At 39.6% G+C, this 26,534-nt stretch overlaps 3 protein-coding genes across 11 annotated transcripts in view; all 3 read right to left on the bottom strand.

Annotated features, from left to right (window-relative positions):
* The window catches only part of LOC309713847 (protocadherin alpha-C2-like), a 199,247-nt gene that overhangs the window by 100,821 nt on the left and 71,892 nt on the right, over positions 1-26,534 (bottom strand). Inside the window, exon 1 of one of the 9 annotated variants that reach the window (XM_082545738.1) lies at positions 813-3,278. The exons of the other annotated variants lie outside the window; for them this stretch is intronic. Coding sequence (XP_082401864.1) covers positions 813-3,194 — 2,382 coding nt within the window. The 5' untranslated portion in view covers positions 3,195-3,278. Of the gene's footprint in view, positions 1-812; positions 3,279-26,534 lie in introns of those variants that run through there. 9 annotated transcript variants of the gene reach the window in all.
* On the bottom strand, positions 856-6,500 carry LOC309714201 (protocadherin alpha-3-like). The gene is made up of 2 exons (XM_082546461.1): positions 4,035-6,500; positions 856-939 (listed from the first exon to the last, which is right to left on the bottom strand). The coding sequence occupies exons 1-2, from the start codon at positions 6,414-6,416 to the stop codon at positions 919-921; spliced, it is 2,403 nt and encodes an 800-aa protein (XP_082402587.1). The 5' UTR covers positions 6,417-6,500; the 3' UTR covers positions 856-918.
* On the bottom strand, positions 4,050-9,737 carry LOC309714222 (protocadherin alpha-3-like). Its single transcript, XM_082546496.1, has 2 exons — positions 7,257-9,737; positions 4,050-4,105 (listed from the first exon to the last, which is right to left on the bottom strand). Exons 1-2 carry the CDS (start codon positions 9,633-9,635, stop codon positions 4,094-4,096), a joined length of 2,391 nt encoding a protein of 796 aa, XP_082402622.1. The 5' UTR covers positions 9,636-9,737; the 3' UTR covers positions 4,050-4,093.

Below are 26,534 nucleotides of genomic sequence, written 5' to 3'. Positions count from 1 at the left end.
AAGCTTTAGGAACAGCAACAATTAAATGACTACCCACCCGTCCAAGGCGATCAACTTCTCATTAATTATGAACATAACCCTGTTAACTTATATGTTATGGTGCATTTCAAAGGATTTTTTTTCCTTTTCCCATTCTGATTAATTCTCAGTTAACAAAGAAAAAAAAATCATAACTTTCCGCTTGGTGATACCCCGTCTAAAAGTACACGAGTTAGAATTGACAGACCTTATTGAAAATATTTCGACACAAGAAAGATACAGCAAGAACTTACTACTATTATGACATAAAATAAACACATTTTCCTAATTTCTAAAAGTATGAGAGCGAAGGTGATTGAATAAGCGGTCGAATAACCTTGCTAAATGTGATAAAACAAACTTTACACCATTCTCCACTAAGTAAAAAGATCTATCATGAATTGTATGTCAAGTTTCCAGGGAAAACACTTGTCTTTGTCGACCGTGCCCCAATTAAGTCCCCTGATGCACCCTCCAAATGACCGGCAACTTGCACCTTTCTGATTTCAGCACCACGGATAGCGACAATAACGTTCTGTCTAAACTCGAAAGGCTCATGAACTTTGTTTATTTTGGCTTATTAACAACTGTACATTTCAACTCAACTCCAAACCGATAAAGAAAAATCACATCTTTAAATAGTTTGTGAAGTTAGTACTAACATATTCCACTTAAAAACAACAACAACAACAATAAGCAAACAAAACATGGAGATTACCCAAGGCATGGATTTATGCATTGCATTGTTTTTGCTAATTTCTTACCTTCTCTTTGGTAAAATTTCATGGACTCACCTTTTCTTTGGTAGGTAAAGTCTGAGTCCTGGTAAAAGTGTCTCCTCCGTTAATACTGATCAGTTCTCCATCTACAGGTGGAAACGAGGCGGGGAAAACCACCACGTCACTCTTGAGCGTGTCTGAGCTGAAACATACGTCATACTGCTGAGTAGCTTTAGAGTAAGACCAGCTCCCATCAGGGTGGGTGGTGATCATGGGGGCGCTGTACCTGCTGAAAGCGCCGTCTGTCCTGTGGCATCTGACTGCTATTAAAGTGATGAGGCTGAGCAGAAAGATGACGGACACCGACACAATGGCGATCAGCAGATACAGGTTCAAATCCGAGAAGCTGTCCTCCTTTACAGGCACATGTCTGAACTGAGTCTGGATTTCAGCCGTGCTTTCAACCACCACCACATCAATAGACACAGTAGCTGACAGGGAGGGTTCTCCGTTATCAGAGACCAAGACCACCAAGGGGTGAGTTTTGAGGTCATTGTCACTCATTCTCCTCTTAGTCCTGATCTCCCCGGTGCTGGTTCCGATCCTGAACAGGTTGTTTCCTTTGGGCTCAGACAGGTGATAAGAAAGCAGCGCATTGTATCCAGAGTCTGCGTCTACAGCCCTGATCTTTGCCACAAAGTATCCCGCTTCAGCAGAATAGGGGATGCTCTCACTGTTAACGGAGCCGTGCTCAGAATATGGCGCGAGAATCGTGGGACTGTTGTCATTTTCATCCAGGATTAAAACGTTGACAGTGACGTTGCTGCTGAGCGGAGGAACACCAGAGTCTGTGGCCTGAACTTTAAACTGGAATGTTTTTAACTCCTCGTAGTTAAAAGACTGCAGGCTGATTATATCTCCAGTCTCAGAGTTGATGTTAATCATTGTAGGAAACGGTAGTGAGTCACTGCTGCTTTGTAAAAAAGAATAGCTCACTTGACCATTTTTATCGACATCAGCATCAGTTGCAGTCAGAGTTTTAATGACTGCTCCTACTGGACTGTTTTCTTTAACATAAATATTAAGTATCGGATCAGAGAAGCGAGGCGAGTTGTCATTGACATCAGAAACGTGAACACTAATTATGCTGGTGCTGGAGAGAGGAGGAGCTCCTTCATCAGTTGCTATTATAGTAACATTGTACTCGTTTGTAGTTTCTCTGTCAAGCGGACCAGTAACCACTAAAGAGTAATAATTTCTATAGTTTGTGTCCAGTTTAAATGGAGTCTCATTTGCAATCACAGCTTTCACTGCCCCGTTATTCCCACCATCTTTATCCAAAACCGAGACAAGTGCAATGGCTGCACCTACTTCCGCGTCCTCTTTCACTGTATTTAGTAGTGACGTTACCGTGATCTCAGGAGCGTTGTCATTTAGATCCAGCACTTCTACCAACACTTTGCAATGAGCAGACATCGGAGGCTGACCCTTGTCAGTCGCCTCAGCATGAATCTCAAATGCAGGATTTTCTTCGTAATCGATTTTACCTTTAATTGAAATCGCTCCCGTTTTAGAGTCTATTTGAAATACATTTAAAACATGATCCTGACCTTTACTTCTAAAAGAATATTCAGTTTCAGCATTTAATCCGTCATCTGCGTCTGTTGCATTTAAAAATATAATTGTTTTACCCATTGGTAGATTTTCATGAATCTGTGTTTTATACAAAGCCCTACTGAAAACCGGAGCGTTGTCATTATTGTCTAAGACATTTATAATGATTTGCAATGTTCCTGACTTGGATGGGTTTCCGCTGTCGACAGCAGTCACTGTAAGATTAACAGTAGGTTGTGTTTCTCGGTCTAGAGCTTTCTGTAGCACCAGCTCGGCAGACACACTATCCCTTCCTTTGTGGACCTCTAAAGAAAAGTAATCATTTTGACTCAACTTGTATGAACTAACGTCATTCTTTCCAACGTCAAGATCCGATGCCCCTATAAATCCAAATTTCCCCCCTGGCACAGTACTTTCCGCAATATTAAGATACTGCAAATTCTCAGGAAAATGTGGCACATTATCATTAATATCGACTACATTTACATCTAAACGATAAAGCTTCAGTGGATTGTTGATCACGGCCTCTACGCTAATAGTACATATTGCAGCTTTTGCGCAAAGCTCCTCACGGTCGATTCTTTCACTGACATAGAGACTACCCGTTTTCAAATTTATATCGAAATAATTTCTCTTTGATCCGCTAACAATCTGAAACATACGCGTCCTCAAGTCATGCACGTTAAGATTTAGATCTTTAGCGAGATTTCCCACAGTAGTCCCCGGGTTTACCTCCTCTGATACAGAGTAAGAGAGCTGCCCAGTCACCACTTGCCAGCAGCAATCCAAAAGAACAACGACTACATAAATCCCAAAAGAACTGCGTATCCTCCCTGTCGACATTTTCTATCCTGTGCGAGCACAGCATATGGATCGTAGTCTTCAAGGTGAAATTAGAGTGGCAGAATCCAGATTTCCGTGTATATAAGAAGTAAAGGACAAAGCGATGATCGCACAATGTATTCTCATACTGCCCCTCTTGTAACAAAGCCCTGCAAAGCATCATCGTCACCATCATCTAAATCTAGGAGGAGCTTCGAACAACCAAGAGCACTATGAAAATGTGATGGTCTACAATGTCCCCATGTGGTCATTTAAAAATACTACATTATCACAAAACAATCTCATAAGTTCGTTTAAGCCTTCAAGATAAATGCATCAAGATGCCAATCTGGTAATGGCAAATAATGTCCAGCTCCCTTATATATTTATTTAAAGACAGGTGTAGCATATATATAAACCAAATTGAATTAAAACTTGCCTTATCTCCTTTTCACAAAACATGAAAATATGAGCAAATATGAATAATACAATTGTCAAGGCGTACATCAGCTTAATGTGCTATCTGTCTATCCTTTGAGTAACCAGAGACAAAGAGCAATGCACATATCAGAAATGTGACTTAATTATTATTATAATTATTGCGGCCTTCAGATCACATTTTTATATATACTAGAATGCCTACACCAGCACCATGGACAGCTACATGAACGCACTGCTGTCCAAATGATGGATATTATTAAATTGGCACAGCTAAACGTTTTAAAGCTGAAGCATATATATATTTGGAATCTAGTTTAAATCAGAAGATGCACCATGCTAAGATAAGAAAAAATGGTACCGTTTAATCTGCAATGACGAGGAATGACAATATGCAAGTATTTTAAAATTTCATGGACTCACCTTTTCTTTGGTAGGTAAAGTCTGAGTTCTGGTAAAAGTGTCTCCTTCGTTAATACTGATCAGTTCTGCATCTACAGGTGGAAATGAGGCGGGGAAAACCACCACGTCACTCTTGAGCGTGTCTGAGCTGAAACATACGTCATACTGCTGAGTAGCTTTAGAGTAAGACCAGCTCCCGTCAGGGTGGGTGGTGATCATGGGGGCGCTGTACCTGCTGAAAGTGCCATCTGTCCTGTGGCATCTGACTGCTATTAAAGTGATGAGGCTGAGCAGAAAGAAGACGGACACCGACACAATGGCGATCAGCAGATACAGGTTCAAATCCGAGAAGCTGTCCTCCTTTACAGGCACATGTCTGAACGGAGTCTGGATTTCAGCCGTGCTTTCAACCACCACCACATCAATAGACACAGTAGTTGACAGGGAGGGTTCTCCGTTATCAGAGACCAAGATCACCAAGGGGTGAGTTTTGAGGTCATTGTCACTCATTCTCCTCTTAGTCCTTATCTCCCCGGTGCTGGTTCCGATCCTGAACAAGTTGTTTCCTTTGGGCTCAGACAGGTGATAAGAAAGCAGCGCGTTGTATCCAGAGTCTGCGTCTACAGCCCTGATCTTTGCCACAAAGTATCCCGCTTCAGCAGAATAGGGGATGCTCTCACTGTTAACGGAGCCATGCTCAGAATATGGCGCGAGAATCGTGGGACTGTTGTCATTTTCATCCAGGATTAAAACGTTGACAGTGACGTTGCTGCTGAGCGGAGGAACACCAGAGTCTGTGGCCTGAACTTTAAACTGGAACGTTTTTAACTCCTCATAGTTAAAAGACTGCAGGCTGATTATATCTCCTGTCTCTGAGTTGATATTAATCATTGTAGGAAACGGTAGTGAGTCACTGCTGCTTTGTAAAAAAGAATAGCTCACTTGACCATTTTTATCGACATCAGCATCAGTTGCAGTCAGAGTTTTAATGACTGCTCCTACTGGACTGTTTTCTTTAACATAAATATTAAGTATCGGATCAGAGAAGCGAGGCGAGTTGTCATTGACATCAGAAACGTGAACACTAATTATGCTGGTGCTGGAGAGAGGAGGAGCTCCTTCATCAGTTGCTATTATAGTAACATTGTACTCGTTTGTAGTTTCTCTGTCAAGCGGACCAGTAACCACTAAAGAGTAATAATTTCTATAGTTTGTGTCCAGTTTAAATGGAGTCTCATTTGCAATCACAGCTTTCACTGCCCCGTTATTCCCACCATCTTTATCCAAAACCGAGACAAGTGCAATGGCTGCACCTACTTCCGCGTCTTCTTTCACTGTATTTAGTAGTGACGTTACCGTGATCTCAGGAGCGTTGTCATTTAGATCCAGCACTTCTACCAACACTTTGCAATGAGCAGACATCGGAGGCTGGCCTTTGTCAGTCGCCTCAGCATGAATCTCAAATGCAGAACTTTCTTCGTAATCGATTTTACCTTTAATTGAAATCGCTCCCGTTTTAGAGTCTATTTGAAATACATTTAAAACATGATCCTGACCTTTACTTCTAAAAGAATATTCAGTTTCAGCATTTAATCCGTCATCTGCGTCTGTTGCATTTAAAAATATAATTGTTTTACCCATTGGTAGATTTTCATGAATCTGTGTTTTATACAAAGCCCTACTGAAAACCGGAGCGTTGTCATTAATGTCTAAAACATTTACAATGATTTGCAATGTTCCTGACTTGGATGGGTTTCCGCTGTCGACAGCAGTCACTGTAAGATTAACAGTAGGTTGTGTTTCTCGGTCTAGAGCTTTCTGTAGCACCAGCTCGGCAGACACACTATCCCTTCCTTTGTGGACCTCTAAAGAAAAGTAATCATTTTGACTCAACTTGTATGAACTAACGTCATTCTTTCCAACGTCAAGATCCGATGCCCCTATAAATCCAAATTTCCCCCCTGGCACAGTACTTTCCGCAATATTAAGATACTGCAAATTCTCAGGAAAATGTGGCACATTATCATTAATATCGACTACATTTACATCTAAACGATAAAGCTTCAGTGGATTGTTGATCACGGCCTCTACGCTAATAGTACATATTGCAGCTTTTGCGCAAAGCTCCTCACGGTCGATTCTTTCACTGACATAGAGACTACCCGTTTTCAAATTTATATCGAAATAATTTCTCTTTGATCCGCTAACAATCTGAAACATACGCGTCCTCAAGTCATGCACGTTAAGATTTAGATCTTTAGCGAGATTTCCCACAGTAGTCCCCGGGTTTACCTCCTCTGATACAGAGTAAGAGAGCTGCCCAGTCACCACTTGCCAGCAGCAATCCAAAAGAACAACGACTACATAAATCCCAAAAGAACTGCGTATCCTCCCTGTCGACATTTTCTATCCTGTGCGAGCACAGCATATGGATCGTAGTCTTCAAGGTGAAATTAGAGTGGCAGAATCCAGATTTCCGTGTATATAAGAAGTAAAGGACAAAGCGATGATCGCACAATGTATTCTCATACTGCCCCTCTTGTAACAAAGCCCTGCAAAGCATCATCGTCACCATCATCTAAATCTAGGAGGAGCTTCGAACAACCAAGAGCACTATGAAAATGTGATGGTCTACAATGTCCCCATGTGGTCATTTAAAAATACTACATTATCACAAAACAATCTCATAAGTTCGTTTAAGCCTTCAAGATAAATGCATCAAGATGCCAATCTGGTAATGGCAAATAATGTCCAGCTCCCTTATATATTTATTTAAAGACAGGTGTAGCATATATATAAACCAAATTGAATTAAAACTTGCCTTATCTCCTTTTCACAAAACATGAAAATATGAGCAAATATGAATAATACAATTGTCAAGGCGTACATCAGCTTAATGTGCTATCTGTCTATCCTTTGAGTAACCAGAGACAAAGAGCAATGCACATATCAGAAATGTGACTTAATTATTATTATAATTATTGCGGCCTTCAGATCACATTTTTATATATACTAGAATGCCTACACCAGCACCATGGACAGCTACATGAACGCACTGCTGTCCAAATGATGGATATTATTAAATTGGCACAACTAAACGTTTTAAAGCTGAAGCATATATATATTTGGAATCTAGTTTAAATCAGAAGATACACCATACTAAGATAAGAAAAAATGGTACCGTTTAATCTGCAATGACGAGGAATGACAATATGCAAGTATTTTAAAATTTCATGGACTCACCTTTTCTTTGGTAGGTAAAGTCTGAGTTCTGGTAAAAGTGTCTCCTTCGTTAATACTGATCAGTTCTGCATCTACAGGTGGAATCGAGGCGGGGAAAACCACCACGTCACTCTTGAGCGTGTCTGAGCTGAAACACACATCATACTGCTGAGTAGCTTTAGAGTAAGACCAGCTCCCGTCAGGGTGGGTGGTGATCATGGGGGCGCTGTACCTGCTGAAAGTGCCATCTGTCCTGTGGCATCTGACTGCTATTAAAGTGATGAGGCTGAGCAGAAAGAAGACGGACACCGACACAATGGCGATCAACAGATACAGGTTCAAATCCGAGAAGCTGTCCTCCTTTACAGGCACATGTCTGAACGGAGTCTGGATTTCAGCCGTGCTTTCAACCACCACCACATCAATAGACACAGTAGTTGACAGGGAGGGTTCTCCGTTATCAGAGACCAAGACCACCAAGGGGTGAGTTTTGAGGTCATTGTCACTCATTCTCCTCTTAGTCCTGATCTCCCCGGTGCTGGTTCCGATCCTGAACAAGTTGTTTCCTTTGGGCTCAGACAGGTGATAAGAAAGCAGCGCGTTGTATCCAGAGTCTGCGTCTACAGCCCTGATCTTTGCCACAAAGTATCCCGCTTCAGCAGAGTAGGGGATGCTCTCACTGTTAACGGAGCCATGCTCAGAATATGGCGCGAGAATCGTAGGACTGTTGTCATTTTGATCGAGGAGTAAAACGTTCACAGTCACGTTGCTGCTGAGCGGAGGAACACCAGAGTCTGTGGCCTGAACTTTAAACTGGAATGTTTTTAACTCCTCGTAGTTAAAAGACTGCAGGCTGATTATATCTCCTGTCTCCGAGTTGATATTAATCATTGTAGATAACAGCAGCTGGTTATTGCCAATTTTTAACAATGAATAGCTGATTTGGCTATTTTGGTCTATGTCTGCATCAGTTGCAGTCACTCTTTTAATGACTGCTCCCACTGGACTGTTCTCATTCACATAAACATCAATTACGGCCTCCGTGAACAGAGGTGCATTATCATTGACATCAGAAACGTGTATGGAAACTACACTTGTGCTGGTAAGTGGTGGAATCCCTTTGTCATTAGCGATTATATTGACATTGTAAATAGAGAATTTCTCCCTGTCCAGAGGTCCATCAACTAACAGCGAATAATAATTTTTGTAGTTAGTTTCGAGTTTGAATGGCGCTTTGTTTTTAATTTGGATCTCCACATCACCGTTTTTTCCACCGTCTTTATCGAGGACAGATACAAGTGCAACTGCGGTGCCTACAGGAGCATCCTCTTTTACCTTCCTATGTAATGACGTCACCGTGATCTCAGGAGCATTATCATTTAAGTCCACCACTTCTACCAGCACTTTACAGTGAGCGGACATCGGAGGATGCCCTTTATCACTGGCCACAACACGTACCTCAAAAGCCCTCCTCTCTTCAAAGTCTATTTTCCCTTTGACCTTAATGACACCAGTCTGAGGTTCAATTTCAAATATATCAAGTACGTGATCTTGGTCTTTGCTTCTCAGCGAATATACAATCTCACTGTTTAAACCCTCATCTGTATCAGTGGCGTTCACTGTGATTACCTTTAACCCCAGTGGAATGTTTTCTGGAATTTTTGTTTTATACAAGGATTCACTAAAGATCGGAATATTATCATTATTGTCTAATACATTAATAACGAGTTGCGAGGTGCCGGATTTCGGTGGGGTCCCTCCATCTACAGCTGTCAGTGTCATAGTGATGACTGCCTGCTTTTCTCGGTCTAAGGCTTTCTGCAGCACCAACTCAGCAGACACACGGTCACCTGCTTTGTGCACGGCCAACGAAAATTTTTCATTTTGGCTTAATTTGTAAGTGCTTACTCCGTTTTTCCCCATATCCGCATCAGTTGCTTCGGATAATTCAAATTTCACTCCAGGCAATGTGCTCTCTGCAATATATAAATTTTGCAGTTTGGTTGTAAACAAAGGAGCATTGTCGTTTACATCTAAGATCTCTACATCAATACGATAAAGCTTCAATGGGTTATTTATTACGGCTTCTACACTTACTGGACATTTTAGTTCCTCCGAGCAGAGCTCCTCTCTGTCTATTCTCTCACTGACATACAGAACACCAGTCTTTAGATTTACCTCGAAAAATTTTCTCTTTGATCCAGTAACGATTTGAAACATACGAGATTCCAACTCTTGTGAATTCAGGTTTAGATCCTTAGCGATATTCCCAACAGGAGTCCCCGGGTTTACCTCCTCTGAGATTGAATAGGAGAGCTGCCCAGCCACAGTCTGCCAGTAAACATCCAGTAAAAAAAGGCACAAATACATCCCAAAATAGCTCAATTTAAAGGGCGACATCTCTGTTCAATGTGAACAAAGCATAAATTTGAGCTCCAGTGGCATTCAGATATTTAGGAAAGAATGGACGATCAGGGAGCTTTTTGACTGTAGTATTCTGTTTGTTCCACCGTCGTTTGAGTCTTATAACAAAGACAGAAATCGTTCATATCGCTTGTAAACGGGAGGGGCCAAGTTCTATTAAAGAGCAGGGCTGTAACTAATGGACCAACAGCGACGCCACGTGGTGAAAAGAGCGCAATGCAGAGGCCAGTGAAAACAGTTGCTTCTCCTGCAGCCATCAGGTCACACCAAAGGTATCTGAAAAGCTTAACATCAGAAATCGGAACAACTCTTCTCTGCACCATGGACAACACCTGAATGAGTGTCCTTGTAGAAAGTGATAGTATCAAATACATCGCATCCCACGTTACTCTACCTTTTTCCACTAAACCTCTTTGTTCCATTCAATTTAAGAGTTATTTGTAGATTCTATTAACTACTAATGTGAGCTTAATAAACGGATAAAAAGTTGGAGGCTGCCTGAAATTTTTAGCATTCAGCCATGCCTATATAGCAATGTGTGAATTGCACCACAAGTTTTATCATGTCTACAAATTTGTATGTATTTTTTCCCTAAGAGTGCGTAAAAACAAACAAACAAGCAAGCAAACAAACAAAAACAGTAAAAAACAAACAAACAAAAAAACCCTCCCTAAACCATAAAAAATAGTACAGTTTCTTCTTCTGCACCCACATCAATGGCTTCTTTATTTATCTTTTAATGAAATTTTCTTTTTCAGCCTTTTGGGCAATAAATATATTTAATCGTACCTATATTCTTCTGCACATATGAGCACAGGAGGGGGTGTCTGCTTCTCGTGTTGTATTTTTGGTGCATTTTAGTATTACTCCACATTTCCACAGAGACAGTAGTCATGAGCTTGTTTGTAATCCCAAGCCCTAGATTCAGAAACTCCTGCCCTATTTCCATTCCTCAGAAAACACGATTTGATTTGAAAATATTATCCCACAACTACAATCATCTGTCAGCCCCCACAGACAATATTAATAATAATAATGGCTCACATAGGATGATCTGTGTGTTCATTTTCCTAATGCATGTAATAGAAAACAGTAGGTAAAGTATAGAAGAGAGAGTATAGTGCTCTTGTGGTTTATTAACATACACAAGCAAATGCATACATATCCACCATCGCAATTATGCAACCCGTTATGAAATTCAATTATTCATGGTTTATTTTAGGGCCAGACTACACTACTTTGACTTTACAGGACTTCAGTCTGGATTATCATTCTCCTAAAGTCACCATGAAACACATATGAATGTTCCATAAATTTCACACTTGGTATTCTTTGCTGCCCAGTGAGAGGATGAACACTTTTTTTTTCTTATTCTAAACAAACAATACATTTTTAAAAGAAACAAATCCATGGCTTCTGTAATTATGGAAAACCTAGTTCCACATAGATGAAACACAGTATATTAGCCAGCAGCTCTGAATACACCCCGGAATTAGTGGTGGGTTACTGAGCATATCCATAAGGCCATCCACACCTCTTCATTCGGTGATAGAGTTAATTAGGGAAACATGCAGAATGTTTAGTTCATCAAAACATAGTTGTTTAAACAGTAATGCAAAAATAACAATTGATTTTTAACACCTATACACCTAGATCAACCTCAAACAAACAAAATCAACCAAAAGCAAGTTAAACAGATAAGTTTTTAACTGCTTTTTAAAAGAAATGACTGAGTCCACAGTTCTCAAACTCAAAGGGAGTGAGTTCCAGAGTCTGGTCGCCACTGATACATACACTCTGTCACCTTTTGTTTTTAACCGTGTATGCTGGACAACCAACAAGCCCTGGTCACAAGACCTCAGGGACCCGCTGGGGCGATAACGAAGAAGAAGATCACTGATGTAAGTTGGAGCTACACCGTGCAGGTCCCTATAGGTCATGATTATAATCTTTAAATGGACCCTGAACTTGACAGGGAGCCATTGCAGTTGAATCAGCAGGGGAGTGGCATGGGAGCATTTGGGATACTTTGTCAGAAGCCTAGCAGCAGCATTTTGAACACCCTGCAGTCATTCCAGGAAGGCATTACTTAAGCAAGTAAACAAGGAATTACAATAATCTAAATGAGATGAAACAAAAGCATAAATAATCATTTCCAATTCGAAGTGTGACACAATGGGACTAAGCTTAGCAATATTTCTTAAATGGTAAAAACAAGAGCGAACCAAACATTTAACGTGCGTGTGCAGCGTCAGAGCTGGTTCCTAATGGAGGGTTTAATATAAGAAGCAAGAGGGCCTAGATTTTAACCACGAGGGGAACAAATTTCTCAGGAGCAAAGACAATGACTTCAGTTTTATCAGTATTTAGTTGAAGATAATTATCAGCCATCCAATCTCTGCTGGAATCTAAGCAGGATTTGAAGCTTTGAAGCTTAGAAACATCAGGTGGCCTAAAAGAGATATAAAGCTGAATATCATCTGCATTACAATGATATGAAATATTCGGAAAAGAGCTAAGAAGTTGAAGAAGAGGGACTAAATACAACAGAAACAGTAACGGTCCCAAGACAGAATGCTGTGGCACCCCATAGGCGAGAGAGGTGTGCGTTTGTTTTTAAAACCGATGCATGCATGCATTGATAAAAGTCATTCTTCCTCTGGGTATAATAATTGAAACTTAATAGTGATTAAACTGTTGTATAGAAAAATTTACATTATTTGCTACCTAAAATATGAGAGCTGTTAAAAATAAGTCTAGTGGTTAAGTACACATGTACTTAACCTTCTTCTCTGTCTGTTGTTTGCCCATAACACGATAATGTTAGAGGTGAAACTAGAATCACCACTGGCAGTGTGATGAAAGGGTCAGATAAAGCAGTGAGAGGTAGGTGAAGGGAGGGGGTTGCAGGGGCGGAAGCAGTCAGCAGCACTGCTTTAGGTGTGTTCACTGCATTATTAAAGGGATACTACCACATACAGTACAGCCACCACATTAGCTTCTATATTGCCTGCATGTAATCATCTCATGCCTTCACACAGCCATCGGTTTTGTGTGCGTGTTTATGAGTAAGTGTGTGTGTGTCCTAAGGATGTATACTGTACTGTTGATCTGTGTGCGTGAGTAGATAGGGGAAGGGTGTGATCTAAACATGCTTCTAGGCGAGTCCTACCCCCATTTTTCCTCTCTCCCTCTGCACAGCTCTCATCTCCATAGCAACGCCATCTTGGGCACAGGCATGAATGCATATGTGAACACACACACACACACACACACTAATGCAGTAGCCTGTGTGTTTAGCTTTCAGAATGCGTCAGATAGCACAAAAATGACAAATTAGATTTCATATCTACTTCCACATTTTATCTGCTTGTGCCCCCCCCACACACACACACACACAAACTCACTCAAGCACACACAAACCATACTCTTGCGCATACCTCACCAGACTGTGCAGGGCTGCAGTTGTAATTGGTAATGTAGCACTGCAGCGGCACATTCACTGTCACAGCACTTTTACAGAAGTGTCTGCTTCTCTTTCCACCCCCCACAAACCCTCAGAGAGCCTGACCTTTGCATTCAGCCATGCACATCCTACCTTCTTGGTGCCAGGCCTCTGGAGACCTCAAACACACACACATAGTCCCTCCTGCCATTTGCACATTACGTCCTTTTCATATGATGAGATACTAATGTCATAGTGGGGTTTTTATGTGGCATGTATCTCATCATGACACAAGAGGGCAACCTACTCCTTGTGTATAAGTACTACTATATTATGCTTTTTACTTTTCAAATCCTTTTCACTTTGTGCACTTTATGCACTGGGCCCATTTAATATGCAGTGTCTGCTTATTGTCAGAAAAGCAGGTGTGATATGAATTATCCAGCACTTGACTATTGCAATAGAGTAATATAATACAATAATGGAAAAATTACTTTTCAATGATCTTATATGCATTTTAGCTCTGACATATGCAGATGTAAATTCACTATATAGAATAATATCCACTTACTAGAGAACTGTGCATACAATTATGTGCATATCAGCGTAACTGTAATAACATCTATGTACTGGAAAGCTGGGCATGCAATCAGCTGTTTACCTACTTACACAATTTGTGAAATAATCTATGACTAATATAATAAAGAGAGGAAGGATGCAAGAAAAGATGAATCACTCCTAGTTTTAAAACCAACTACCACTTAATCATTTATTTCCAAATCTGTGCCTGCCTTCACTGGTTTCTGGACTAAGTAGGACAGGGGCGGGTCCGCGGAAACATGAGCAAGATCAAAACCGGGACACAGCAATATGGAGCATGCCCAAACATACGCATGCACACAGCCCTGAGAGGCACACCAACACAATAGAACACAGTGTTCACTCATTTGGAAAACAATGGCACAATGCCCAAAAATCACATAATTAGTTACTCTACTGTAAAACAACATACAGGAGCAACATCCTGCCACTGCTACAGTGTGATTATTGTGTGTCATGATTTATCACAGACTTGCTGGGGAAATAAAACAGTATAGTGACCTATCAACTAAGTAAATATTAAACATAATCATAATCATAATCATCATACTTTATTAATCCCTAAGGATTAAGGATCCCATATACTATTTAGTATTTAGAAAACATTTTCCATATAGTGTATTTTGCTTTAAAATGTAAAAAAAAACTTCACTCTTCATTTTATGTTTTAATGTATTCAACAATTTATTTACACTAGCAATGTTTTCATTTAGTGTAAGAACCTCCATAAGTTTGATCAGTTAGGAAATGATCACTAATGTGCAGAGCAGGGCTGATCAAAGACGATGTGTTATTGAATCTGTGATACTGTATCTAATTAGTAACAAGCATCTGCACAGCATGAATGGCAACATTGCAGTCTGGAGTTCAAATACATGAAGGGCTGATCAGGCTCTGTGTGGTTTGTGTGGTTTGTGTGAGAGAGGTGTGAGAGTGAGAAATATAAAAGGTATGAGAGACAGCATGAATTCCATTCACATATAGTTCAGCATTGTGACTCAAATTTTAAAATGTGTAATTCAGCAACTGGTTGTGCAAGCAGAAAAACAGCCATGGATTACTTTGCAAAAACAGAGCATCAATCAAAGCTGTCAATAAACAGGAGCTTCAACAGGCTTTGGTAACAGCAAAGGTAGCACAGAAATCTGATTGGTCACTGTGGCTGAAATGGACAGTGATTGGCTCAGTATTGTGCCTAGCAACAAAGGCAGTGTTATAGAAAGCACCCAGAATTGATTTACTATCTCCCTTCTGGTACCCATGGTGACGCAGATGCAGCCCCTGTCTATGCCCCACCCTGCCTCCCCCTCTACCTCCACCACACCCTTCTTTATGAGCAGTCAGTACATAAGCCAAGGACAAGGCATTTAAACACAACCATATAAACTAAAAAAAAAAAGGATTGTGTTTGATTAAAAATCATATTTTGTTTCACACTGTCCACAGTGATACATTAAATTCAACCATGGAGTGTAACATAGAGCACAGAAAGCATCTGGTACAGTCTGTCTCTGTCATCTCCTCCTCTTTTCTTTTTTTCTCCCTCACTCACACACTGAAATAGCTTGACTCAAACAATTCTCAGTGGGATTAAGAATAAATCTAGCTTTATATGCATGGATAACCTAGATTTGTCAATCAAACAGTTCACTGGGGAATAGGTCAGTGTACTGCTTTTGGTATGGCTGGAAATTGGGGACAGACCTGCTATCTGCAGATCAATACTGCATGAGAAACTCAGTAAAAAATAGCATTCAATATACTACCACATGCAGAGTGGTAACACGTTAAATAATTGAATGCATTGATATTTAGACAGGCTGGTAATATCCACTTGTTGCCACAAGGGGGAGCCTTTTAAAAAATCACTCTCTTTGTTCTCCATTGCAGTTTCCATATCCACAGACAGACATAGACTGATATCAGAGGCAGGCAAAGATATAAAGCCTTAAATTAGATTAGCACCGTCACACACTTCCAAAATTGTATCAGTGCTAAAGATACACTAACAGGCTGTGTGTCTACTACACATTTCCTCTGCCTGCGGAAATTAAAATGTCAACTGTCCCAGATGGGAAAGAAGATGCCGATGTCAGCTACTGAGTCTAACAATACCTGCACAATCTCATCCAGCTTGATACATATCAAAACAAAGAAAAGGGAGAAGAAAACAGAGAAATTCTTCTATCATTTACAAATCAAAACAAGTAAAGATTATGCAGAATATATGGCAAGCATCGGACATTTCTACTGTACACAATTTACACACAAAGAGCTGCAAGGCATAATTTATCCATACTTAAATGTGTCATATATATTTTACACACACATTACACCTGCACACCATTTCAGCTTTGTGTAATATCTATTTTTACGTTCTTAATAGCCATGCAGCATGAAACATGCATCATTCAGAGGCGCATTCGAAGGGCAGAGCTTCGGTGGAAGAGCATAAAAAAAGAATGAATTATAGAGGAGAGCGCTGGCCTGCAGAGAATCTGACACTGAGAAATGACTGAGATGGTTCTGTGAGGTTGCTCCACTTTCCACAGAAATGAAGATAACTATTTATAAAAATAGTAACTTGCCTACAAATCGTTTAAGCATACTTCCGTTTACCGAGAATAACAAACACCAATTTCCACTCTCATTAACATCAAAACTTAAACATCTACTTGTGCAGCAGCAAAAATAATGTTCCTTCTTAAGATGTGATGATAGGGATATAAATGATCTGCTCTAAGTGTCACATATTGTTTGAGTGTTCATGTTAGTTTGCATGCATGTGTGTTTTTGGCTGAGGAGTGTTAAACAGTGAGGGAAGAAAAAACCTATTGCCACTTGCTAGTTTAATGTTTCCCCACATGTTTTCTGTCTAAGACTCACTGATACATGACTGCTGACATAAATGCCACCTTCATTATTGTTATGGCATTCTGCTTTAGTGTTACTCAATTCAGTTGCCTTTTTGAAACTGTGTTTTTTTATATATGTGGCTATTGTTTTTTTAATATGTCAGGCCCTTTTTGTCAGATTAAATATCAACAACATGCCTCTGTATTGTTCAGCACAATCCAACAGCAACACAAACTACAGCTTCTTACAGACTGTAAAGTTGAATTCACAGTCCTCTCATACCATATGTTTAGCATACAATATATGCAGCTTTAAAAAATAATTCAATGGGACAGATCTTTTTAAGTGGGTATAAGCATGCAAAGTTTAAAGTCAAGGACAAAGCAAATACATAACAGATTAAAGAAAACAACATGGTGGCAGCATGGTGGCATGGTGATTAGCACTGTTGCCTCACAGCAAGAAGGTCTGAGTTTTATTCCACCACCTGGCCAGGGCCTTTCTGTCTGAAGTTTGCATGTTCTTCCTGTGTTTGTGCGGGTTCTCTCTGGCTACTCCGGCTTCCTCCCATCGTCCAGTTAGTGAGGTTGGGTTAGATGGGGATGTCAGCTACTGACAGCTAGAATTACATAACTGGTAATTCTAAATTGCCGAAAGGTGTGAATGTGAGTGGGAATGGTTGTCTATCTCTATGTGTTAGCCCTGCGAAAGATTGGTGACCTGTCCAGTGTGTACCCTGCCTCTCCCCCCATGGTAGTTGGGATGGGCTCCAGCCACAGCCCTGACAAGGATAAGCGGAAGAGAATGGATGCATGAATAATACTACTACTACTACTACTACTACTACTACTAATAATAATAGCAATAATAATAATAATAATAATAATAATAATAATAATAATAATAATAATAATGCTGTCTAGCCATTAGCCTGAAGTTTAAAGCTGAGTGAAATCCTAGGTTATTTTATGCGCTGCTGTCTTTCAAAGCTGCTCTTCATGGCATCGTTAAGATGATTCCACCTAATCATATTGGAGGACCAACATAGTAGAATTATTACTTTACATACTTTACAGAAGCCCTAATCCAACACAAATGGGGATAGTGACAGTTATAGCAGATGAAAAAATGCTTGGATAGGAATTCTCTTTTGAAAACACCTAAAGCAACAGCAGCAATATTTTGGCACTTTTAAACATTTGGCATGACAAACTGCCAAAAGTACAGCTTTTTATATAATGCAAGGAGATCTAACATGATGCTTTCACAAAGGTCATGTGTTGCAGGTTTACACTGAATTGTTTCTAATATACTGCTTACAAAGTACTGAGTATTTTTATGCCATTTCACAATTTCTGTCTATTTCTATCATTATTCTATTAGAAGCATTATCACTATAATTCATTACTTTAGTTCTCTGCTCTAGGACAAAGCAAAGTGACAAAAATCGGGCAGTAAAGGGCTTAGGGAGAAATTACACTCCAGCCTTATCATGAGCACCTCATTTATAGCAGTCTGTTAACAAGCAAAATAAACACATTTTGTTATGTTGGTATCACGTTTTTTTTTTTTTTGTCTCTGCACAACTTTGCTCCCCTCATTCCCATTAAGCAGATTCTCACTTCATTATCTGTAATGCGATGCATAGATTATCTGGCCCAGTATCTACTGTGAGTTTTGGTCTGCATAAAAGACTGAGTTCATCTGTTTGCTAAATCCCTTTCTACCTGATCTCACTATCTACTATAAAATCAAGCCTTAACGTAATTTGACACACTATCAGCATTGAAGCAGAGGTACACAGTAACACTCTTTTTGAAACTAATGGTACGTCTCAATTATGTGGTACTGCAATTATAATATAATATAAATAAGAAATTTATTGCACTAGCCCTTGTACAGCTGCTGTTGCTCAGTTTGTGAGATTAATGTTTTAAAGGCCCTTAGGCTCATAGTCTCTGAATGAGTGACATGCTTTTGTGACTAAAAACAAAATAATGAGAAAGGTAATGTCTGACTGAACACAACACTTATACCAATCATTTTGATAAAATGTAAATAGCAAAAAGCATGAAAAAGCATGAAACAAATGTAATTAATAAATTCTGATAGCCATTTCCCCCAAATAAGGGATAGCTGTAGGTTTATGACCCACAAAATAATAAATGAAACACATTATTGTTAAATGTATTGTTTCCTGAAAACAGGAAAAATAGTAATTGTGAACAGCATAATGATTATTTATGCAGACCGCGAACAAACCGAAGAAATAATGCAATGACCAAAATATTCCCTAACATTAACCAAAATACCCATCCTTACCTTAAATCTAACAAAATTGAATAGCAATATGCAAATTCTAAGAACATTGTTCATGTAATCCCATCCTTCATCCTCCTGTATAAGAAGTATTTAACTCAAGTCAACAGCAACAAGCTGAAAAAATGTTACTTTGGATTCATATGCAGGCAAAATTATTATTATTTTTCCTCTAGGACCTCTGGCTTTGAAAAACAACACTAGACTTGGCTATGCTTCACGTGTCCCTACTACAGCCATAGGGAAGAGAGAGAAAAAGGTTTTCTAACAAACTCAGCTCATAGCTCCAGTTTATTGAGAAAGAGGAGGTAGAGTTGAGAAAAGAGGCCACCTATGTTTTCAGCGGCAAGGAAGGATTGTATAGCTTCAACTAAGCTTTGTAATAGCAGTTAGCAACCAAGTCAAACCAAAACGAACACCAGGCTGAGCAAAAAAACAGAGAACTGGGGGATAACAAAAGAAAGAGTAAACAAGCTTACAAAATGTGTCAGCCATTTTCTGTGAGCCTGCAGTTGCACAAAGCGACAGGAGAGGGCATAAGAAAGAGTATCAGCAAAAAGAAATCAGGATGCGTAGGAGGAGGAGGAGAAGAGATTCTTTGTTTAAGAAATGAAATGAAGAAATATGAAGACAAATACACTGATTGAAGAATCGAGCAAGAAATGGCAAGGAAATGAGGGAGAGATGAAGATGAGAAGGAAAGCACATGAGGCTGAGAAAAGTGGGGTAGTAATCAAGAGAACAAAGATTGGGGAAAGGGGGGGGGGGGGGGGAGCAGTCAGTGGGAGGAGAGCGTGTGGTATGAGCCACAGCATCATCATCTTCCACACCCTTGTGTCATTGTTTTATTCATACACTACTAGATTTGATTGTGGGAAACAGAGAAAGGTCTAGGAATGAACAGACATGTAAACACAAAAACACAGCTCTGTGTGTGTGTGTGTATGTTTGTCTGTGTGCCTGTGTGACTACAGGGAATGTCATAGCCTATCATCTTTCTAATATCATGTTAAAATAATACTAGCACCAACCCTAAATGCCCACATTCCTGATTCATTTTTTATGACAGATGGTTCATCCTGAAATAAACCCAGCAGACCAACTTCGCAAAATGAAAAGCTACATGTGGGATGAGATGACTCACGTCCTGAACAGAAAAACTCACTGCATCACACACTAAGAAAAATGACCTGGAGGAGCTGAATGTCCATTTTAAAAACACAGAGAATACAAGGAGACTTTTTTACACTGTAGCTTTAATCACTGTTAAAATGGGCTTTCTCATGTGTCTGCGTCAAGTGTCATGTGATCATACATAAACACAAACACACACACACTGTGCATCCTTTCAGATACCATGGATTAATGTATGATATACCTGTACCCACCCAGGCTGTGCGGTATATGCTACAGTATATATAGTATTTTTGTTTGCGGCATACATGCACATACTATTCCTCCATATCATGTGAAACTTCAAGTCTCAACCTTTAAGAGAAATAATAAACAATCTAGTTTGACTTTGTCCCATTGGTTTTCTTTGGGAAAAGTTTTAATAATATGACTAATAAGACCTATTTTAACGGGATAATGTGTGGTTTGTGTTGTATTAAACCTTGTAGAGCTTTTCTTTTAAAAGAAATTAGATTGAGAACATTTAGAGTGAAAGAGGGGTGTGACATGCAACACAGAGCTTTGCCAGATATACACTGCAGGAACAAAAAGTCTTGTGATTTGGTTACATTGAATAAAACATTAGCACATTGAAAGCTGGGCTGGAACATTCAGAAAGATAAGAATAAACAAGGCATTGACTTCACTCAAGATGTTTAGTAGGGGAACTAGACAGGCCGAATAGCCACACGGGGAAGAGGAACCCTGCAGCTACAGACTCAATCCCTCTAACGGCCAACATTTGATTCCATCCATGTGTGGCAACAAATACGGTATTAATTAGACAAGTATATGTCATTTGTGACCGTATACCTCATTTACCCCATTTACCCCGCAGTGAGCAGTGCAAGGATAAGAAGGCAATCCTCTTAGCAAGGCTACACCCAGCATCTAAACAGCAGACTCTGAATTTCCCTCACTCATTCATGCTTTCTCTCACAATTCACTAAATTCCTATTTCCTAAATCTAGATCTCAGGACACTTCATTGTGCTGTTTTTAGGTTTTGGTACAGGATAAATTAAAAGTGGTTTTTAAGCCATATGTGTCTTTACTAGTGTTCTGCTTAATGGCTGGCTGTCTTGCGTGTATCCTTGCCCTGACCCATCAGTCAGTTCAATCCTCCGGGCATGGCATGATGACCTAAGCACAGCAGCAGATGTTCTGGCTGTATGAGCACTGATGCCAAACAAGAGCAGCACAGACCAGCATCTGTTCTTATCTCTGTTGATTCAGAAAAAAAGAGGAAAAACAACAACTTGTAAACACTGCACATGGCTCAATGCACTTAACAAAGCTACCAATCACTCTGCATTACAACACACAGACATATATGTCTAGACTTAAGTACTGTTAAGCATTATGATACTATTAATATGACTATTGTTAGGAAAGTAAAGCATTGCAAAGAGAGCTTGACATAAAGACAGTGAACAAATCATCACAATGCAGTACACTAAGCAAGGCTCATATCATCCATCAAGGAGTTAAAGGGACACATGGAGATAGTGTATGCAAATGACTTTTTTTGGTGCAATGTTTTTAATGCTTAGAGAAGTTGACCCAGCTAAAGCTCCAGAGAAAGGCCTCCGTGGACTGATTCAGCTGCACTAGAGTGATTCTAAAATAAGAGTAGCAAGGACCAATCTATGGGACTCATGAGTCAATGGACTGAGAGATAATGAAATTGATGGTTTATATAACCAAGTGGTAGAGATAGCAAAGGGTCAGACCTTTTCAAACAGTAAAAATAAAAGACAGGAATTATGTAGGTTTTTTTTTCTTTTTGCTATTATTCTTTATGATTTGCTGTGTCAAATTTTGCTGGACACCCGATAAATTCTAGTTGTATCTTTATCAACACTAAAGAAAGTTTGACCCAAATACTGACGAGTACTGCCTCGCTTTTGCCATCTGACATTAAAGCTACACATGGCTCTAAATCAGTCATGTCCTAGTGCAAATGACAAGAGCTAAAGGAGCTATGCCAAGCAGTGTTGCCCCACAGATGTGAGTGCAGCCTGCAATTACATTTTTATCCCATTGACTTCTATTTTTGCCCTGTTTGTCCAGAAGCAACTGAAAAAATCCAGGTCATCTTCTTGTCATGTTTCTAGTTGATTTATTGTGTTTATTAAATGAGCTTAATCAAATAAGGGCATTTTCTGTACTGTGCGAGTGGTTCATGTGGTTGAAACTGCAGTGAGTGTCATGCATTAAACATACGAAGTGGAAATTTTAAAATTGAATATACAAGACTCAAAGGTAAAGTTAAATAGTTGAGTTTAACTTGACATAAAAACATCTTGACACAAAACACATCTTCGTTCAGCCCTTCTCTGAAACTCTGTTCAAAGTGCAGCACACAGAGGTCAACAAACAGATTATTTACTAAGAACACTAAAAGATGCATTGCTGCAATGCTTGTTGATATTGACATTAAGCTCCTGATTAACCAGCACCATATTGCCTAAATGTTTACTAAGAGGAAGTACAGATATGAACACAAGCACTCATAGCAGAGATACGTAGTAAATAGCAGCTCAGACAACTTGTTTGGAAACATCTACAAATCACGTGCTTCAGTTCAACACTAATAAAAACCAGACTGTCAAAGTCAATGTGTTCCTTGAATTCTTCCACTGAGCCACATCAGTTTTTCTGCAGTGAAAAGCAAATCCCCAATCAACAGTAAGTGATTGCACCTTAAAAATAAAAATCAATGTCCAGTGAAAGAAAAAAAAAGTTCAATAACAATGTGAATCTACTTAGTATGCTCATCATAAAATATAAACAAGCATGGAAGTTATTTTTTGTATTGTATTTTAGGTATTGTTGCAGAGTTTTGTGCACTAGTTCAAGAAAAGTCTAATTAAACAAAAAATATTAGATGCATTTGATCAGTTTAAAAGGCTGAAGTTGTCATAAGTTAACCTGATTATTTTTAAATACAGTTCCAGTTACCTAAGTTTTTGCTAAACATAAAATACATTTATCATTACTCAACTTCACAATTCAGTTTTAGCAAAGTTAAAATTGTGCATGCCTTCTTCTTTCCTGAACAAACAAACATTTGTGATCATGTTTTGTCCCCCCTTTCCATTTTGGGGTATAACACTCAAGTAGTGTAACGGCACTTGGTGAAGACTCACACCTTGCCGTTCTGTAATAAAGGCTGTTATTAAGAAAGAATTGTGTGCTGTAGGACTTTCCACAACAGCAGCATCTGAGAAAAGTCGGAAGTTAATAAAGAACATGAAAGCTTACTTGGAAGGAAACTCACTAAGTTTCTACCCCCCCCCCCCCCCCCCCCCCACACACACACACACACACACACACACACACACACACACACACACACACACACACACACACACACACACACCAGTCAGTTTATCTGTGAAAGTGCCTTTGAATAAAGAGGATTAGACACAGTAGGTGATATCAGTGATGTGATATTGCATGTGCATCTATGGGGACAAGTGTGCATGTGTAAAGTGTGAACATGATGATGGTAGCTGTTTTTGCTGTACTGCACTATGTGTCCAAAATTAGATTACCATCACTGCTGCTGACCTCAATATGAGTGGCGGCGTCTTCATACAAAGCTGGAGCAATAAGGGAGAATGTGCCCTACTGACATACAACAGCACATTCAGCATCCACTGCTATGACCCTACAGGCATGAGGCACAGCAGCACACAGCTTAAGAGCATGTGGCATAACCAGAGAAAGATTGCAGAAAGCAAGTCAAATATCACCCGGGAAATAAAGAAGTGCACCATATGAAGGAGAAGAGGAAGAACAGAAACAAGGAAGTGGGAAAAGGAGGCCAAGAGTGGGAAGGGGGAAGGGAACTACTGAGAGCAAAATCAGTATGAAAGGGGAGAGAGTGAGAGAGGGAGAGAGAGAGAAGCTGCAAAAAAAGAGGAAGGATAAGCAGTCCTCAGAGCAGAGGCAGAACAGTGAGCACTGCATGGAGTAGTATACTGATGGAACACTCATTGCTATAAAAGCAGAAAACAAAACTTACAGCAAATTGACAGTGAAAAAAAAAGAATGCAGGTTATTTTTCATAAAATTTGAGAGAGGGATTAGCTGCAGAAGATTAGGTGCAGAATAAGTTAAAACGCAAAGGCAAGTAGAGTGAAGCATGATATGAGTGTGTTTAGCTGTCAGCATTTTATGTGTTACTTTAGAAGAAAAGACACAAAAAGAAAGGTAAATAGGAGGAAAGTTGCTGAAATGACTACACACTACTGTTGTACATGATTGGCTTCTTACAACATTCCCAAACTGCAATGAATGCAGTTTAATGAGGAACGTGCTGTCACCTATTCAATAAAAGCAATGTATACAGACACACTTAGGTAACTGCACTGTAGATAACATTTTGTGTAGACATACCGCATGCAAACACAGTTGCAGAGATCTGCTGAGCCAGCCAAGCAAACAGACAAAGCCACTGGAGCAAGCAGCCACACCCCCACAGAGGAGAGCATACAGAATGAAAACTGTAAACAGTTTACGTCTTCTTACATCAAACTAAATTAAGATCAGCAAGTTTCAAATGCAGGAGTCATTTTTTCATCTGTTTTTGCAATAGTAATATACATGTTAAAAATTGTTTATTTACTGTACAACAAAGGTGCATCCCATGTGCTTGCATTAAAGTAATTACAGCTCATCCACTCCTCTTACCATCTGTTTTTTTCCTAACTATTAAAAAACAAACTATGATGGCGCAGGAATAAAATAAATAAAAATACACTATAATTCTTTAAAAGACTTGCAATCAGCTCACAGTCTGTGATGCAATGACATTTCCAAGCACTTATTAGTTTTAATGAGATGCTCTCATTTTTAATCACATCTTTTCTGGGCATCTGCTGTCCAGGCACAGCTTAGCATTGCTGCTGTGCTGCAACACACACACAAAGCCTGATTTCTATCTCTCTCACACTCACGCATGGACACGTGCATATAAAATATTCATTCATGCACACATATGCTCAGAGGGGCAGTTATTGCTAGCAGAGCTAAATAAATCTGGACAGATGAACTGCAGAGAAAGTGTGGCCAGCCTCTCTTACTCTGAATCTGAACCGATCCTTTACCTTCCTGTATTCAAGCTTTAGCTTGCTGCTTTATTTCACATGCTGCTCAGTAGCTTCTCATACAGCACCAGTTTTCAGCACAGACATATATGTTTATAATTTAAAATGTGCTTTTTTTCTGTCAGTTTCCTGTGTAGGGAATCTAACGTTGACCCAGTTTTTTGGGTGAATAGATTATCCTCCATACTATAAAATATCTAATTAAAAGCTAGAATATTCCTGCCTTTGCTATTCCTTTACTATCTGCAGCATGTTCTTTCTAATTTACAGTGCTGAATGTGGTATTATAATCCACGAGTTTATATAGACATAAACCAATTCTTATCAAATATTGTGAGGTTTCTATAGATGAGCTGTACAAAAGCCACATCCCCTCCCCCTACTCTACTGCTTTCTCCATCCCTCCCTCGTTCATCCTCTTCCACTGCTGTTGCTAAGACCGTTGAGTGCATGCTAGTCTGTGGAAACCAGTAGAGTCTGAGAGGTGGATCTCCCAGTGTGTTGCTATGGGCAACACACAATATTCGATAGAGAATCACCTCTCAGACTCTAGCTTGCAGACCTTCGCACATGTCATAGAATGTGACCTATTTTCAGTAAGTCAAAGGGGATCATGCACTCTGAAGCTTGTGTGCAGTGTGCTAAATATACAGTCTTCTACATCAGTATTTCTCAATTCCAAAGCACAACAAACCAATCAAATAAAAAAATAGTAAAATTATATTGCTTGTTTTTCACTCCTGGAATGAATTCACATCCCTGCTGAAACAACCCCACCTGACTTGCTGCACATTGTGATGCACTGCACACCCGCCTCAGGCACTCTCTGCTCTTCTCTGTCTTAGCTCCAGCCATTCATGGCCCATTGAATCACCTCAACAGCATCAGCAAGCACAAACCACAAGAAATCTCATAGCCAGTCATTCAGTTGCTTTAAGCCCATGTAAGAAACCTCATAGACAGGAAGGATATATAGATGCAATTAAAGATGAAAAAAAAAAACCAAGCGTATACAGCGCAAAGCTCACAGTTTTTCATTCAGACTCAGACATAAATACATGCAAACCACAATAAGTGTCTGACTGGATATTTGGGTGATATTAGTATTATAAATAATTTTAAACTTCAAAAGCAGAGCACCATATTATGGTATAGACACGGCATAGAAGCAACAGTTCAATTTGCTTATGAATTAGAAGTTTGGACTGTGTGAGAGCTAACCAGAAAACCACATGTAAGGCGTTTTATCAACACACAGCCTACTTATTTCACACAGTGAATATTTTTTTATGCTTCTTGACGGTTCCTGTTGAGTAGATTATTTTGTAGGATCAGCTTCTTATTTCTGATTAAAATTATAGCATAA

The sequence above is a fragment of the Aulonocara stuartgranti genome (assembly GCF_965226115.1).
Source record: "Aulonocara stuartgranti genome assembly, chromosome: 2".
Lineage (NCBI taxonomy): Eukaryota > Metazoa > Chordata > Actinopteri > Cichliformes > Cichlidae > Aulonocara > Aulonocara stuartgranti.
The sequence above is the reverse complement of the archived record's forward strand: the minus strand, read 5'-3'. Positions and strand labels throughout refer to the sequence as shown.

Bases quoted from the DNA above. Each gene is read 5' to 3' on its own strand.
- LOC309714201 (XM_082546461.1), bottom strand. From the start codon at position 6,416: ATGTCGACAGGGAGGATACGCAGTTCTTTTGGGATTTATGTAGTCGTT. The intron at 940-4,034 runs GTGAGTCCATGA...CGTATGTTTCAG, and splicing joins CTTTACCTACCAAAGAAAAG to CTCAGACACGCTCAAGAGTG.
- LOC309714222 (XM_082546496.1), bottom strand. From the start codon at position 9,635: ATGTCGCCCTTTAAATTGAGCTATTTTGGGATGTATTTGTGCCTTTTT.